Source organism: Malania oleifera, chromosome 8 (genome assembly GCF_029873635.1).
Source record: "Malania oleifera isolate guangnan ecotype guangnan chromosome 8, ASM2987363v1, whole genome shotgun sequence".
Lineage (NCBI taxonomy): Eukaryota > Viridiplantae > Streptophyta > Magnoliopsida > Santalales > Ximeniaceae > Malania > Malania oleifera.
Genome location: NC_080424.1, coordinates 101,639,433 through 101,653,141, shown reverse-complemented (window position 1 = coordinate 101,653,141; position 13,709 = coordinate 101,639,433). Strand labels below are relative to the sequence as shown.

The 13,709-nt window shown below is 36.8% G+C and overlaps 1 protein-coding gene across 1 annotated transcript; it reads right to left on the bottom strand.

Moving 5' to 3' along the window:
- Nucleotides 1-4,259: 4,259 nt before the first annotated feature.
- On the bottom strand, nucleotides 4,260-11,546 carry LOC131162272 (probable pre-mRNA-splicing factor ATP-dependent RNA helicase DEAH5). Its single transcript, XM_058118579.1, has 2 exons — nucleotides 7,726-11,546; nucleotides 4,260-4,812 (listed from the first exon to the last, which is right to left on the bottom strand). Exons 1-2 carry the CDS (start codon nucleotides 10,866-10,868, stop codon nucleotides 4,419-4,421), a joined length of 3,537 nt encoding a protein of 1,178 aa, XP_057974562.1. The 5' UTR covers nucleotides 10,869-11,546; the 3' UTR covers nucleotides 4,260-4,418.
- Between the last annotated feature and the right edge of the window lie 2,163 nt (nucleotides 11,547-13,709).

Here is a 13,709-nt window from a genome sequence, read left to right as displayed (position 1 = left end):
CCTGGTTTGGGGCATGACTTATATAGTACATATATAAATTCCTGATAATAGACAACTCAGCATCATTACAAGTGAGAGTTCCCGAGGTTAGGGTAGGGTATAGGTCCATGCACTCCACAGTCCCTCCGCCCGGTACTCAAACCTGTGACTTTGCCCATTAAAGCTTTTAAATCATGTATACGCATATTAAGAACACTGTCCAGCTTTGAAACTATCATAACTATGCCAGTAACTCCCCATGGCAAGGGTTGTGCGATAACTATGCACTAATTGAACCCTGTTTATGCAGGTATTGTCAGGCATCATAACATATTGCAGCCCAACTTGGCCATCACCACCCTGATCCCTTTTGACCAATGACCGTTCTTACCAAGTCGACTACTAGATACCCACACTGAAAATAACTGTGTGTGGTTGCACTATACCTATCTGGTTTAGCAACGGTACCGCACTTACATAATATAAGCTTTTTAAGGCTTCATATACTATTAAGCTTCTTACGCTTTGTGTAACAAGTTGCGGTCCTAATATCATATATATAATTTGCATTAAAACATAATCGATCTAAAAACGAACGAATCGATCCAAAACAACGACACGAGATCCCTGAGACCTGAAAATCGAAGAACAATTCTTCACTATAATCTCAACTACTATATATCTACCAAACCAAAAATGAAATCAGATCCTCATCTCGATTGTAGAAAAAAAAAACCCGAAAATCCTCATAATGAAGATTTGATTCGCTATAACTGTAGAGATTCTCCTCTTAATTCACATAGCGACGTCAGATCCTGGAGACAGACTACACGAAATCTTAGAGAGAGAGAGAGGGGTTCGTGTGAGAGAGAGAGAGAGAGAGAGAGAGAGAGAGAGAGAGAGAGAGAGAGAGAGAGAGAATTGAGATAACTTAGCAATGAAGCAATGAATATTCTATTTATAACTAGGTTGACCCAGCCAGCCTCGTCAACGAGTTGGAGTTCTCGCCGACGAGCCGAAGAAAGGCGTTCGTCGCCTAGAGAGTGACCTAGTGGACGAACATGAGATTTCAAAATCTCCAAAAATCCCTCGGTATCTTCTCGTCGACGAGAAAAGGAGCCTCGTTGACGAGCTCTTTGTTTTATTCCTTTTAATTTCCTTTCTCTTTTCTTTATTTATTTTTCAAATTCGGGTCCCTACAACAAAGGCCCAGTCGATCGGCCCAAGTCGTACATAAAAGCCCCAACTGACTGGCCTTAGTATTTGGCCAAGATTTGAAAGCCTAGCCTACTAGCCCAAACTACACTAAAAATGCCTAGACGACCAGCCTTCAAAGCTCGGCCGACTGTTTCTGGCGATTTTGGAAAATCACCCAAGACCACTCGACTGGCGCCTTCCCCAGTCAACTGGACCTCTCAAGAAATTTGAAATTTTCCTAAGGCCAGTCGATCAGTATAGTCCCTAGTCAACTGAACCTCTCGAGTTGGGCAATTTTTCAGCACAAAATGGTCATTAAATTTTAATTAAACAAATTTAACTATAACCAACGTATCCCTTAACGGTTATTTTTTGAAGAAATCTATAAATATCTCACTCAAAGCTCATTTAGTTATCTTTGATTATCTTGAATACTCTCTAAAAAATTTTGAGCTTTCTTATTCTTATTCTTTCAAAAGCAAGCATCTACTCTCTTTCTCTTATCCATTTGAAAAATTCATTTGGAAGAGAGCTTTGATTATCATTTTCTTCCTTCATTTGCAAACTATTGCTCTTGAGGGTTGTTGAATTGGGGATCAATTTTTATCATCAATGATCATTATTTTCTCCTACTTGTTTATTTGAAAACTCTTTTTAGGGGAAAATATTTTTGAATTATTCTTGAAAAACTTAAGCACATATTTACATTCATATATATTGTACTTGAAAAGTCTTTTTGCATTTGCGCTTTCATTAGATCGATCTTGTTTTTGCAAAAATCATTTGAAAGTAAAACCCTAGGTTCTCCTATATTTTTATTGAAAAATATTTTTGGAGAAATATTTATTGGGGTTGAATCTTTGAAGTGTTTATCATACACATCTTATTCAAAGATTGCAAAGATTATTTTGACAAAAATGTATTTACTCTATTGAACTTAACTCATATCATTTAAGAGTGCATATAGTGCTTTAAATTGCATATCTTTACTTATTTTGAGAAGCATCTTGTTGCACACAAAATTTATTTTTCATATCTTTGTATCCCTACTGTTCGGGTAGTGAACCGTGTTCCAAGTGTGGGGTATCACCTAAAGAGGAAGGCACCATCCTGTGAGGTGTGTAACGGTTTGGTTTTGCTCGGTTAAGGGAATTAGGGGGACTCCACCCTGTGAGGAATTGTAAACAACTTTTGTCCCGTTCGGTTAAATGAGCAAGGTAGTGGAATCTTCAAACAGGTTGGCTTGAGGTGAGGACGTAGGCAAGATTGACCGAACCTCGATAAAAAGATTGTGTTTGCTTTCACTTTTCTTATGCTATTTATTTTCCGCACTTGTTTGTTTATATTTAATCTGTTGTATATGTTATATTTGTTTTAAATATTTGCATACTAATATACTTGAGATTTGAGATTGCATTAGAAAGACCTTAGGTTATGTAATACTGGTTGCGGTTTAAAATAGGACATACTTGACCTATGAATTTTTAAATACCCAATTCACCCTCCTTTTGGGAATACACCATTCCTCTCACAAATATTACCTAATATATATTTTAAAAAATCAAATAATAAGTCTTTTTTTAATTGTTTTAAAATCTAAAAATAGAAAATAAACCATTTTGTACATTTAAACAAACTCTTTATTTTATATCTTTTTAATAAGAATTTTAAAAAATTTTTAAATAAGCTAAAATTTTTATAATTCATTAAAAAAATTATATATATATATATATATACATGGGAAATCAAAAAGGGTGTCAAGTTGCATTAATAAATTAAAAGCACCTCGTGCATGTCCATGCTATCAAATAGCAATAATGGGTGGGTGGTGGTCCATACATATATATACATATATTGAAACTCATTTTCAAATGGACCATATATATATATATATATATATATATATGTATTTAAAGCATATGCATTGAAACTCATTTTCAAATGGACCATATATATATATATATATATATATATATATAGTGTTATTCATGAAATGAATAGTTCAACAGTAATTAATGACCCAAGCTAGCTTGCATTCTACCCAGATTGTTAATCGATCAGCACAAAATAAAAGAAAAAAAATACCAAGGAAATAAATTTCTATTATACTTCCTAAATTTTTATTCAAATATAATTATTTTTCAAAAAATTAAAGAATAATAATATGTAAAATTTATTTTTTGTTTGATTTACTAAATATTTTTTATTATTTTTTTAAAAAAAAATTATTAACAAACACCAAAATGTCGATTTTCTTGGATATTTTTTTTCCCTAATCTTTTCCAAGTTGAACACACATTAGAACTGGCATCATTCTATCACTCTCATGCCCCAATGCTAAAATAAATTCACGCACAAAAAGGACACAACACACTGTCACAGACGAGAAACCAAAAGCAAAACTAAGTAGATGCCCTCAGTTGGTAAATATAGCCTAAAGAGCAAAACAAAGCATAGCACCTGAATGAATAGAATTAGAACCTTCACATTGAATGCAATGGATAGCGTTGGTGGCGTGGCCCATGGACGCTTCTACCTGTTTCAACTTTCACTGTAAGACTGACTATATTCGTAGTTCCAATTTTGCGACTGACAGTTCTCCCCCTCCTTCGGCATCAGATCCAACCCAATGTATTCTCACTCAATAGAGGACTGCGTCTTCTGTTTACTCATCTCAAGACTAAGACCTTTTCAGGCAGACGACGAAAGTGAGATTTGCAATTTCAAAATCTCGCTCAATAAGATTGGTTGAACAAAGAGATGGGAGTCGAAGATATAAATGAATGAATCTCATGGACATGGTCTCAGTTTGTTTAACATAATGATCAGCTGAAGGGCAGTACAATTGGGTTGACCTTTCTATACAACAGCATATGATAAAGGACGCTGTATGAACAAGAAAAAAATTGAGGGCTTAGAATAGAATTTTGAACAGCTAAAAGTTCATGTTCAGGAGAGGCTTTGATTCAGATGTGTATTGACTTAACAAAATGTAATACAATAAGGGCATACACTGTTCCGACATTGGTTCCCAATGACTCAATCTCAAAGTTGCTCACATATTACTTTTATGACAGTGAAAATTTGAAAACACCCTCCTGGGGGTCGCTTCATTGATGGATCATTTAAGCATAAAAAATTTCCTAAAAAAAATACAGCGAACATCTATATATATTTACAACATGAAGCAGAATTGTATTTAAATTTTAGACTGCTCAAAAACAATAACTAAAGAACACAAGTCAAGCACGGCGTTTACTCAAACGCCAAGAATTAGGTTCATGGTATCTGTCATAAAGAGGTTCAATGCGTTCTTGACGCTTCCGTTTACTCATTTTTGTTGGATCAGCAACTTTGAAGAATCTTGGAGCAAGTTCGACAAGCCATTTGGGATCAATGACGGTGACCTCACGCATGTACTCCTTTGTAGTCATTACAAGCTCATGGTAAATAACCCAATCTGGTTGTCTCTGGAAAAGGGCGCTGCTTGGGTGAATATAAACAGGCTGGTTCTCCACTAGGGTTCTATAACCCTCCTGTGGATCTTTTCTAGCTGCATGAAAGAAGAATCCTGCTGTAATAGCCTTCCTTATCTTTGTGAAATTCTTTCCTGCGCTCACAACGTCCAATTTATACCTGAAAATGCAGCATTAGGCAGTAAGTTAGAAGCCCAAAAAAAAGAATTTCAGTTTTAAGTATATTAAATTTCTTCTCATCAGTTGCACAAAAGAACAAGAGCAAGAGATAATTTTCAGAGTCACTCCACTTTATCCTACCCCAGTAACACTCAACTTGTGCTGGTTAGCAATCAATTGAAAACAACTAACGTTTTCTGCTTTACAAAGATGAAACCATGCATTCTGGGCTTTTTTAAAGGGGGAGGTGGAGAGAGCAGCAAGTCGCATGACCACTCACTCCCAATTATGCAGCCAGAAGGGCTAACATACGAAACAAATCTTTAAGATCTCATATATGGTAAGACATGCCTAAATAATGTTCTGTATTTCCTCTGTTTATGTGTCTGGGTAGGGAAAGGAGAAGATATTTAAATAACAAGAATGAATGAACACAAATAACTCCAAGATATAGTGTGCACCAAACAAAAGGGGCAACCGAAAAAAAATCAGATTCTAAACCATGTTAAAATGATTGAACAAAACAAGTCTAGACCTCTTGTAACAGTGAAGAATTACTCTATGCGAACCCCAAAATCCCCTCTCCCGCTGCCCCAAAGGAAAGAGAGAATAAAGACAGAAATTTCTTTCTCATCCGTTTCTTCCATGTTAAATATGGAAAGAAAACTCTAACTTATGATTTAACTAATACATCGAAGGAGGATGAAGAAACAAAAGAGAATTGAGGTCTACAAAAGGATCTATGCAAATTTCATAGTTTGTCAATATGGAAGAAAAGAAATGGCCACAGGATGAGAAACAAAGAGTTTTTTGGAGTCCAGAATTCAAACATTGTTGTCTTTAAAACTGGAAAGGAATTAGTTTGTTCAGTTTGGTTGTACTCGGAGGTTATATGCAGAGATTTAGAAGATGTTAAACATACACAGGCACATATATAATGTGTCCAAGTCCTTACACATGCATACACATGCATATAATGCGGAACTTAATAACCTAATTGCCATCTAATCACATCATGCCATAAATTCACCATAATCAACACTGATTCAAAAAAAAAAAAAATTCCAGACGAGCAAGCAAATAAACCAGCCATACAAATCAATGGGAGTGGAGATATACTATTTGTAGTGTATGATGTATGCATAACGTAATGATACAACCATGGCAGCAAAATACATATACCCATTCTTATGCATTCTCTTTCTATGTTAACAACACTTTGCGTTAGAACTAGTCTAAGGCCAGGTTAAAACACATTCGAGTTACTGTAAAGGTTAGCAGAAGGCAGGAATGATTCAAGTTATGTTTGGCATAGCTCCAACAAGGTCTTGATCTTCTGGAGGCCTAGACTAGCCCACTACCAAGCCAAACAAAATGCTTTTTAGGTTGAGCAATTGAAATGATTTTCTATATAAGTACATGTTGAAAATACAGAATTTCAGTTTCGGTGGCTTCGGTATGGACAAATTTACAATGCTATATTTAATGGGACCAGCAATTTCTTCAACTGATGCCAAGACAATGAATCAAATCAATTGTTGCTGACACTCAAGTACCAGTTAATTTTTTTAAGGTATGCAGCAATGCACATGATCAACCAAATAACCCTCTTTGGGTTTAAAATCACCTACATTATTTCTCAGCCAAAATTTGGGCAGGAAAAGGGATGTGGGTGTTGGGGGCATGAGTTTATCTTAAAATCCAAGCATGATTGTAATTTCTATAATCTCCCACATCTGAGAATATTTATCAGCATAAATTTGAGCAGGAAAAGGGGTGGGGGTGTGGGTGTGGGGGGCATGATTTTATCTTAAACTCAGAGCATGATGTACAAGTCCTTGAGATGAGTTTTGTCATTTCAAAGTTGGTGCCTGTTGAAAACTTGAAACATGTTGATTCAACAATGCTATATTATTAAAGCCCTCATTACAGAAGAAAAAAATAAAACATATTTGCTAAGTGACAAGCAACGCAGACAGAATAAAACCAAATACATAATGCACTACTTGGTATTTATTTGATTTATCCTTTTGGCATAACAAAATAATATCCAACTAAAAATTCAATGGCATGTTGGCTCTTTCAACAAGCAATGAAAATAGAACCAAATCAACCAGACAATGTCCAACTGATTTTATTTGACCATTTAAATATTTAGCCTCATGAACAACATAACTATATCCCAACCCTTGCACAATTTACTAACAGCAGAAGTTTCCATTTCAGGCTTAAAAAAAGTAGAAAATTGTTTTTGGTTTCATTATTTGCAAAAATAAAGCAGGACTGATTTTTCAACTCATCAGCATTACACATACTACTCGCCCATGCATGAAAAAATCACTCACAAAAGGCCCCGGACATAAGCTCAGGTGGTGAGGATGTTCACCAAACGGCCTTGGACAAAGGTGAAGTCTGGGGTTCAAACCCTGCCGCCTGCAACACACATCCACGATTTACCTCCTACGTGTTAACTGAAGGCACGGCTGGCATAGGCGTGGGATTAGTTTGGTGCGTAAGCCCAGGAAACCCGGCATATAAAAAAAAAATCACACACACAAAAGATAACTAAAGAATCGTTGGCATAACATGGAAATCATTAAACAACCATAACCCTATATTTGGAGATGCCTTGGATTTGGATTTATATTAGATTTGGATAAAGTGTAATATTAAATTGTATTGGAAATTTCCAAACCCACCCAAATTCAAATCCAAAGTATGAAATCCATGCTCTCAAATACATACAGTGTAAGAGAATAATTTTACAAAAAAAAGTAACCTCTAAATAAAAGGTAGCATCCCGATGCAAATAAGACATCTTAAAACAAGAAAAAAAGGAATATCACAAAGACTAATGGTCAATAAAAAAAATGTACAAAAACCAAAAATATCAAGAAACATTAATTAAGCATACTTGTCCATGATGGAGAGAAGCTGTTTTCTGACATCTTGTGCTCTCCTCAAGGAACGAGACTGCACAAAGTTCTCAAAACACCATGGCCCAGAAAAATTCTTTGCCTTCCACGCTTCATAAACAGCTAGTAAAGTCAGATGATCTCCCTCGGGCTGGAAGAACTTGGCCCTCTTTTGATCTGCTTGCGCTTGTTTTTCTCTTGGCCTGTAAAAGATGTTCCCAGTCTGAATCATTGCAATGATGGTCAAAATCTCATCACTGCATCCAAGCTCCACGCTAGCAAGAAGCATCTTAGATAAAGGTGGATCCATGGGAAATTCAGCCATTTTCCTACCCAGTTTAGTCAGAAGCCCTTCCTCATCCAAAGCTCCTAAACTGTAAAGCTGTTCCATGGCAGAAATGAGAGCTTGAGGTGAAGGCGGATCCATGAAATCAAATGACAAGAGATCATTTATCCCCATAGCTTTCATGGTAAGTGTGGAATGTCCAAGATTTATCCTCTGGATTTCTGGAATTGAGGTGGGGGACATTTCATTGCGATAAGCACTCTCTGTATAAAGGCGGTAACATTTTCCCGGCCCAGTACGGCCAGCTCGCCCAGCACGTTGCTTGGCTGATGCTTGCGAAATAGGAGTTATAACCAATGAATCAAGTCCTTGTTTGGGGTTATATACATTCTGCTTTGCAAATCCAGGGTCAATGACATAAAAGATCCCATCAATAGTCAAAGAAGCCTCAGCAATATTGGTAGCCACAACGACTTTCCTCTTTCCAGGAGGGGCAGGCTCAAAAATCCTTGATTGCATTTCACTAGGAAGGGCACTATAGACTGGCAAAATAATCAATTCAGGCACATTTTTACCGAGCCCTTTCATCCTCTCATATAGAGACTGGCATGCATGATCAATCTCCTCCTGACCAGTCAAGAAAAGGAGGATGTCGCCTTCAGGTTCAGTCAAATGGATCTGTAGAACAGTGATCAAGGATGCATCCAGATAGTCACTTTCTGGCTGCTTAGTGTAAAGTATCTCAACAGGAAAAGTTCTTCCAGGAATGGTAAAGATATTGCAGTTAAAGAAATACCCTGAGAATTTCTCAGCATCCAATGTGGCAGACGTGACGATCAAACGAAGGTCAGGTCTCCGTTTGACAAGATGCTTCAGCAAACCAAAAAGAACATCAGTGTGGATAGTTCTCTCATGCGCTTCATCAAGCATGACCACAGAGTATTGCGAAAGGTTCTCATCTACCAGAATCTCCCTAAGAAGCATACCATCAGTCATATACTTAATCACAGTGTCAGGCCCAGTACAATCCTCAAATCGAATTGCATATCCAACCTCCTCTCCTAAGCGACACCCAAACTCTTCTGCAACCCTCTTGGCCACAGACATTGCAGCCACCCTACGAGGCTGAGTGCATCCAATCTTACCCCTCGTAGTGTAACCTGCTTCGGCTAGATATTGTGTCACCTGAGTAGTCTTGCCCGAACCAGTCTCCCCAATAACTACAAGTACTTGATTATCATGAACAGCTTGGACCAATTCTTTTTTCAATTTATAAATGGGCAGGCTCTGCCTCTGTTCCTGGATTGAAAGCTTCGACCTCTGCCCAAACGTTAGGGCTTTTCCAAAAGCATCCTTCTTCCATTCGGGCATGTCATATGCTGATAAACCAACACCTCTAAGCTCCTGTGCAAGATGCCTCTCACCAGTCTCCGGCATTGGGTCTTCCCAAGGACGATTGAGATCTTTTGGGATGGAATCGAGCATTGTCCGCTGCTGCTGTTCCCGAACTTCTCTCCTCTCCTTTATGAGAGCAGACTGAAGGGCAGCAGCTCGACTCAAAGACCCCTCTGGATTCTTGAAAATTTTAACAGGCGACATATCCACAGAGTACCGACTTTGGCCTTGCAAGAATTCAGGCTCGTCTTCATTAAGCTCGATCTCAAGCTCTTCCTCTGCACCCTCTTCTTGATAAAGCATGCCGTCACTTTCCTCATCATACATGGGGTACTCCCTGACATCTAAAACTCCTGAAGCAATTAACTGCTTTGCTTCCCATATCTCTGGAGAACTCATTCGCTTCAGTGGTCGCCGAGATGGGGCAGCATCATCCTCCTCCACAATCCTGATCCCTGAAAGCCCCGTCCTCATGGTTGGCCCCTGGTTCAATGTCGGAGGGTTTGTCCTAAATCCATCATCCTCCAAACTCTTCTTCAATGGAAGCAAATCCTTCCCACTATCCTGATCAACATCCCTCATTGAAAGACTCAGTTTCTGCCCCGACACTGAAATCACCTTAACAAAGACCTCCTGATCCCGCTTCACAACATCCTTGGCATTCCCAACCCTCCGATTTGCCATCTGCGACACATGCACCAGACCCTCCTTCCCCCTAAGTTCCTTCAGCTGCACAAAGCATCCTGTGTCCATGACCCTCGAAACCCTCCCTCTATAAACCTTGTACAGTTCAGGTTCATCCGACTGATACCTAGCTCTCCTACCATCCCCATTCTCATCCCCATCCTCGTACTCATCCCTCCTATGCTTATCATTGCGATCCCTGTGCCTCCCTCTACTCCTGTAATCACTTCTTCTGTCGTCTTCATCCCTATCTCTATGACTGTGCCGTCCGTCTCTATCTCTGTTTCTATCCCTATCTCTATCTCTGTCTCTGTCTCTATCCCTATCTCTATCTCTGTCTCTACCTCTATCTCGTCTACCTTCTTCCTTTTCTTCACCGTCTCTATGATGAGAGCGAGTCTCAGATTCGATCTCTCTCTCGAGCTGCTTTATTCTCTCTTTACTGTCTTGAATCGCTAACCCTGGAAACTTCGGCTTTCTACCCTCCGAGAACACCTCATTTTTCACGTCCTTTTCGGACTTCGATTTCGGCGGAAGGATTGCGTGAATTATGGTCAGCAAAGTCCGTACGAAGTAGTCAGGCATCTCTGCGCCGTTCTCCTTCAATTTGGAATCAAATTCGTCGACAGTCTCGCACGTTTGGCCCATGTCGGTGATGAACTCCGCCAACACCTTGTCTCCGAACCCTAAATGTGTTTCTAACTCGGAACACACCTTTGAGACGAGAGAGAGATACTCTAGCTTCTTCAGACCTGCGTCTTGGGCCTCCGGTGCCATGTTGTTTGTATGATTGGAATTTTTCTACAATTCGAGACCTGGCGCTGCTAGAATTCGAGTGGCGACTCGCCTCAGCTGGCGCTGCCAGTGCTGGTTGTCTGAGCAATCAAGCTTGGACTTGGAGATTGGACTCTGGGCCTAGAGGTTTGATAGCTAGGGTTTAGGGATTTCAGGATTTGGTAACGAATGAGAGTGGGATTTGGGAACAAAAACGATTCTTGGAGACGGTCGCTGAGATGAGGACACCACCGCGGGAGGTAAAAACAAACAAGTAGATCATTCGGCGTCGGCAGTGGTAAAGTATGCTCTGAATGTGGTTGATTCTTGAAAGCCAAGGAAACGATAGCTAGCTCGACCGGCAGGGAGAGAAAGAGGTCGATGATTCAGCTCTGGCAAGGCAACTCCTAAGCTAGGCCTCAATCTTTATGATCGTCTTCGAAGCCTTCCATTCCATTCGTACCGTCACTTCCAGATCGCTGCCCGTTGGCATTTGCGAACGAACAACGGGAATGGAGGGTTTGGGAATTAGGCAGAGATTTTGGTTTGGGTAAAATTGTTAAAAATGTAATGCTGATGGGTAATTGGGTAATCTGGTGACCTTGTGCCGTGGCCTTATTGTTTATGATCAACTCTCTCAAAATGTTTTTTTTATTTTATTTTATATAAGTTTCAATTTTTTTAAAATATTAATTAATGATTAATTAGAAAATTTAATTTTTTTTTAAAAAAGTATTCACAACTCTCCACCAACTCTAACTCTCTTGCTATTTTTCCTAAATTTAAAATTTTACAAAAATATTAATATTATATCCAATAAGTAAAAAAATTATTGCAAATTTAAAATTTTTAAACCTACTTATAACTTCATATTATATCAACTTTTACTATCCGGATCTGTATTTTTTCCCTTAATCTTCACAAATTTTATTTAAAAAAAATAGTTAAGTAACGAGTAAATTAATATTTTTTGAAATAGTCTAGCTCTCCTACCATCCCCTTAAGTTTAAAATATTTTTTAAAATTTAAACTTTTTTGAAACTTTAATTTCCTAAAAGATATAAGTACTATTTTATTTTTAAAATTTTGAATCTATTCACAACTACGCATTATCTCAGCATTTTTTTATTATTTCTTAAAAATAAAAATGTTAAGAGATGTAGATATACATATAGGCGTGGCTATGGCTTGTTTATTATCAATTAAAGGAAATCCAATTTTCTTTTCTTAAAGTACTAATTATATTTTAATTTCAAGATTTGTAAACCATTGATGGGTTAGTAATTTTTGAAAATTAATCTTTATTTTAAATTTACCTATTCATGATTCTCCCATTAACTCCTAAAAAATACCAACTTTCTCTATTATTTCTTCAAAAAAAAATAGCAATTTTGGGAGTTGTGAGCTGGTATGTAAGCTGTGTCCATTGCTAGTATTTATATGTAAATAAATTTATAATAAAGCATTCATCTTTTTAGTTGTCGGTGATTTTTGTGATACATAAAAAAGTTACCCATAATAATATTGAAGGACATACTATGTTTTGATAAGAATTGTAATGTATAATGGATAAGAATTATGTTTTGAGAGAAAAAGAAAATATAATAAAAATAATTTGTAAATGAACTCTTTAGAATTTTTTTTCTTGCAAATAAATTCATTGATTATAATGTAAATAGGCTATTAGTCATAATTTATGAGAATTAGCCAATACATTATTCATGTATATTTTATTAGTCCAATATCAGTATCATTTTACACAATACCTTTGTCAAAATTTGTGTTATTAACAAAAAATTTTAATTCATAACTGTAAAAAAAAAAAAAAATCTAAGCTCGTTTGTTGGTACAACAACAAACAAGGACAGTAACAAGTCTTAAGTCTCTTTAGGTGATGAATCATTTTCTAGTAATTCACTTGATCAATATCATTTTCCTTTATTAGATTAAGGGTTGTTAAATCTTTCCTCCTTATCTCACTTCAAGTTATTTTAGGCCTATCTTTACCAATTTTCATACAAAAAACAATAACTAACTTATTCCTTCTCACAAGTGTTTTACTAGATTTGTATTTCAAATGTCCAAACCATTTAAATCATCCTCTTCCTTTTTCTTGTTTTTAAGTGATGTTATGCTTAAATTATTATGTATATGCTTATTTCTTACTCTATAATGTTAAACCACTCATCTATGTTAGCATTCACATCTCAACAAATTTTATCTTTTGTAAATATTGTTTCTTAGTTGTTCAACATTTTAAACGAAAAAAGCATAGATGGCTTTATAATAATCTTTTATATATATATATATATATATATATATATATATTAACACCATAAACTCCATCATTGGACGAGCCCTTGAACCCCCCCCCCCCCCCACGCGGCCCCAAACTCCGAGACACTAACCGATTATCCTACTTAAAGTAATTTGAACATCACCTAATATAACAATTCAATTTTTATGCCTAGAATACTAATATTTCATCATAATCAATGGATTGTGAATTGTGAGTACCAATCAAGTGGGGCAAATGCATCCTAAAAACAATAATTATTCATGACTCAAAATTGCAAAAAGTTATTTATAAATTAATTATCGTATTAGCTTGTAGTTGTAACATACAATGGTATGCACCTTAACCAACCGAGGACCCCTTCTCATTATTTTTATATTGTTTTAGAAAATTGTTATGACATTTATAGGAAAGTGATTCAATAATTTGCTTTGGATTGAGGCATCTTGATCTGTTGAATAGAACGATGTTGTTTTTATGCTAAACGCAAGATTGAGGAAGCATCGATTGGTCTAGAATAAACCTAGTAAAACAAATTAAAATTTATT